Source organism: Lactuca saligna, chromosome 3, assembly GCF_052625555.1.
Source record: "Lactuca saligna cultivar CGN05327 chromosome 3, ASM5262555v1, whole genome shotgun sequence".
NCBI lineage: Eukaryota > Viridiplantae > Streptophyta > Magnoliopsida > Asterales > Asteraceae > Lactuca > Lactuca saligna.
The window spans coordinates 163,502,214-163,506,841 of record NC_136419.1 but is presented as its reverse complement, the minus strand read 5'-3'; the positions used below and the strand labels follow the sequence as shown (position 1 = coordinate 163,506,841).

Genomic DNA, 4,628 nt, shown 5'->3' with positions numbered 1-4,628 from the left:
GTAATGGCTCTACCAATTAGGTATCCCGATAAACAATTACTTATCAGTAATACCTCATTACTTGTCGAAGATACTCTTTTACTTTGACTCTAGCTCTGCCACTGGCTTATAAGGTATCCGAAATTTATATAATGACATAAAATGGCATTTAAAAGATATGTTTTCTTAGTTAATTAAGAGGTATATTTGAAAATTAAAAATAAAACATTTTAAAAAAGCAGGCTAAATAGCTTTTTAAAATGTTAGTTTATAAACTATTTTTGGCTTGTTAAACATGACAATTTAAAAAATATCGAAAAATAAACTAACTTATAAGCTAACTGTGACATCAAACATAGTCTTAGTCATTAAGACTTTCATTATTATTAGCTTTTTTTTTAAATAAAACTGAAAAAAAAAATTGTTATGTAATCTTTCGATTAGAATCATTGTTGTGGTGAATGAGCGATTAAAATAAAAAGATGAAATGATGAAACATCTAACCAGATACTAATATAAATTGTAAAATAGTCGGATGAAATGATAAAAATATTAAAAATAATGACCTAATATTGACACAATAAACCTTATTATCTTTTTTATTAACGATTATAACAATCATGTTGATTTAATATTTATTAAAAAAAAAATCTTAAAAACTTAATATGAATAAAATTAAAACTTTATCACTCTCTTTAAACGGTCTCTTAGTTCATTAACCAGTAGTTCATTAACCAATTTTGTTTAGAAGGTAACAAAATAACTACTAGTGGTGAGTCATAATACATATTAATGGAATTGGGTAAACAAAACACTTAAAGTACTATAATGGATTAGAATATATTTACGTTTACTTCCATATGGATATAAAATTAGAAATAAAAAAATAAAAAAATATATATGTATATATATTAGTTAACGCATAAAAATAAGTATTTGTATAGAAATAATAAAAGTCATTAGTACTTTATTAACGACCCACCTTTATCATTTTGGTTTTAGTATAAATAAACACCATCTCATCCACACTAAACCCTTACTCCAACACAACCATTGCTCCATTGCCTTGTTGCCACCAATAACCTACCTTCCTCCTTCGTCAATCATGTGTTCTTCAAATTCGAAATTGCTGCAATCATCTGATGTTGCTACACCGGTCACCACAACCGTCTCCGACATCAATGGCCGCCCGGTACTTCAGCCAGCCACATCCAACCGAGTACCACTAAACGCTCCACTTTTCGAAAGACGTTCCCTCAAAAAAACCCTCTCCCTGCCAAAATCCATCTCCATGGTTCCATCCCCGACGCCACTTCACACCAAAACAAACCAACCCCCGATCTCCCCCAAACTAAAATCTCCACGGCAGCCGGCGGTCAAGCGAGGCGGTAACAGCCACAGCAACGATATGATGACTTCAAGCTCTGACAAGCTTGTTCTACCCTTACCCACCAAATGTACAACCCCCAAATCCGTGATTCCGGTAAAAAAATCCAAGAAATGTGCCGTTACCAGTGACCATGATCATCGTTTGCATAATTCTGTGGATACCACCACCAGCACCAGTCCTAATTCGTTGGTGGTTAAGTATTCATCGGCGGCAATTGTTGATTCTCCGGGGAGTATTGCGGCGGCAAGGAGAGAACAGGTGGCGGTGATGCAGGTTCAGAGGAAAATGAGGATCGCTCACTATGGTAGATCTAAATCTGCTAAGTATGATAGCTGCAGCAAGCTCACATCTTACAATTTTGATCCAAATTCTCTTACTTCCGCCATTGTTAGAGATGAGAAAAGATGCAGCTTCATCACTCCTAATTCAGGTAAATTTCATTCAACTCTATATATAGTAAGCCCAAAAATCCATAGAAAATTCTAATTTTTATTTGTTAATTTATCATTTTGTGTAAAAGTTAATACTTTTTTTTTTGTGACAGACCCGATATATGTTGCTTACCATGACCAAGAATGGGGAGTTCCAGCTCATGATGATAAGTAAGTGTTAGCATATTTTTCAGTATCAAATATTAAATGTTAGTATATTTTTCAGTATAAAGTGTTTACTAACAAAATTTGGTTGTGTTTATGAAGGGTGTTGTTTGAACTATTGGTTCTAACGGGTGCTCAAGTTGGATCGGATTGGACTTCTGTTCTAAAGAAAAGGCAACAATTTAGGTTGGTTTTATGTTTTGAATCTTGAATTTATGGAACTGGTAATTAAATATTCCATAAATAATGAATCGTGTTATGTAATTTATAGGGAAGCTTTTTCGGGTTATGATCCGGAAATTGTGTCAATGTATTCGGAGAAAAAAATAACATCAATCAGCAGTGAATATGGCATCGAACTCAGTCTTGTCCGAGGTGTCGTTGACAACTCGAAATCTATTATTCAGGTATGATAATTACGATTTTTATTAAATCTAATAAACATTAATTATGTATTATATTACTATAACAAAATATAAAATATATTGATTATAAAGAATATCATTTATAATTAATACGCAGCTTGTTACATATGTATTGAAAGACCTTTTACCCTTTACCAAACACTATAATTAATATTTTTTTATATGTGCATGGTAATATTCCTTAAGACATATTAGAAAATTCTTAATAAAATATGTGGTCATTTTTTTAAAATAACAATAAGTTAAATTAATAATGGTTTCTAACATTATTTCAGATCAATAAAGCATTCGGATCATTCGACAACTACATATGGGGATTTGTAAACAACAAACCGATCACAACACAATACAAATCAAGTCAGAAGATGCCTGTAAAAACATCGAAATCCGAAGCCATAAGCAAAGACATGGTCAAAAGAGGATTCCGACAAGTGGGTCCCACAGTCGTTCACTCGTTCATGCAAGCAGCCGGCCTCACAAACGATCATCTCACCACTTGCCCTCACCACCTACGATGCACTACTTTAGCATCGTCGACGACACTATGCCCTTAATCCATGTTAATTAAACACACGTTCTAGTTAGTGCCCTACAAATTAACATTTTATTTTATCGCTAACATGACATACAACCCTGGTTTTTGTTTTTGTTTTGGATTTGTGGTTTGTATTTGTTGATGTGGTTTATTTTCACTCATTTACTAGTGTGTATTGGAAAGGTTTAATTTATGAAGATAACTGTATAACTGGTATTAACCCGAATGGGTGATGTATTATTATAATAGGATTGATATGTGTGGTTTGATTGGTTGTAAAATTGATTTTGAGTTGAAATAAAGAGATGTGGATCATGTGACAACGCATGTGGAAGAATGGAATATGGAGCATGTGCTTGCCTTGGTGACCGCTTGTCTGTCATTTAATCATGTTGCTTTACTTTTGTGTGGCAGCCTAGCAATGGGACCACCAAAGTCAAATAGGAAATGCCACATTGCTATATCATTGCAAGATATTCCATTTATTTGTTGTTATTATTATTATTTTTATTTTAGTAATGAAATTTGAAGGGTTGTGTAAGAAATGGTTGATGGACTATTAAGATAAGAGGTGTCTACATAAATTAGTTTATAGCTTATTAGTTTATTGTCTTTGAAATAAAGTGATTTTGCAAAAATGTTTGTGGTGAGAATAAGAAGTAACTAATAAACAAGGATGAGATGTTTATTAAAATCAACTTATTTAATTTATTCTTATTATAATAAATTGATTTTTAAAGATTTTTATCCAAATATTTAAACTAAGCTTATTGTGATGAGAATAAGCAATACACAATAAACACCCTCTATTTTCCCTATCAAAGCATCCCCTAAATATATATAAGATATGTGAAAAAATATTCACAATAAAAAAATTAGAAGTTGTGAATAAAACTATTATATGATCATGGTTTAATTTATAATGTGTGTAAAAGTTATAGCACCCTAACTTTAAAGATAAATTAAATAACAAAATAATACTTCTAACATATCTCGGGACCAATTCCAACAATTACTATTTTCTAAACTACAGCAGAAGCACATACAATAAAATAAAGTCTTCAACTTCAACTGTACAACTTAAGATCTACGTATTCGCGGAACTCCTTTGTTCTCTCCTTGATTAACCCTTCTTGTCCTTCCCACTACCACTCGTTATATTTTTTCTAGGTCGCGCATATTTAATGTTTCTAAATGGGTAAGTCTATAGCCTAGTGAGTTTGTGGTTTTCATGCATATTAACGTCAATAAAATAAAAATACGCAACAATTTATCAAGTATAATTCCTTTCATTTTCTTTCCACCATTTGTGACACACTTATAGAACTACTGTGATTATTTATAGGGAACGAGTCTCTCCGTCGAAGACAACAAATATGCTAACGGCTAGTTAGTCTAGTTAATCAGAGTGTAAGCTCTCCATCACGTATTCACACCTTAGGCAACGACTAATAATAAGATTGTGTAATTTATACCTATGCTATCAATATAGCGGTGCCATACCAACGCTATAGCGTTTTGCGGTAATACTGAACCGCTATTTTGAAATAGCGTTTACAAATAGCGATGACGCTATTATCGGCGCGATTGACCGCTATTTACCGTGAATCCAATCAGCGCTATAGCGACGCTACACCCGCTTTTACAATTTCACACACATTGGGCTACTTTTACAAAGAAAAAATCGATTGTGTACTATTTCA

General features: G+C 32.6%; 1 protein-coding gene across 1 annotated transcript; it reads left to right on the top strand.

Annotated features, from left to right (window-relative positions):
• The first annotated feature begins 1,001 nt into the window (after positions 1–1,001).
• LOC145037424 (uncharacterized) lies at positions 1,002–3,248 on the top strand. The gene is made up of 5 exons (XM_078986072.1): positions 1,002–1,799; positions 1,914–1,971; positions 2,068–2,151; positions 2,237–2,372; positions 2,666–3,248. Exons 1-5 carry the CDS (start codon positions 1,085–1,087, stop codon positions 2,942–2,944), a joined length of 1,272 nt encoding a protein of 423 aa, XP_078842198.1. The 5' UTR covers positions 1,002–1,084; the 3' UTR covers positions 2,945–3,248.
• Positions 3,249–4,628: the final 1,380 nt, after the last annotated feature.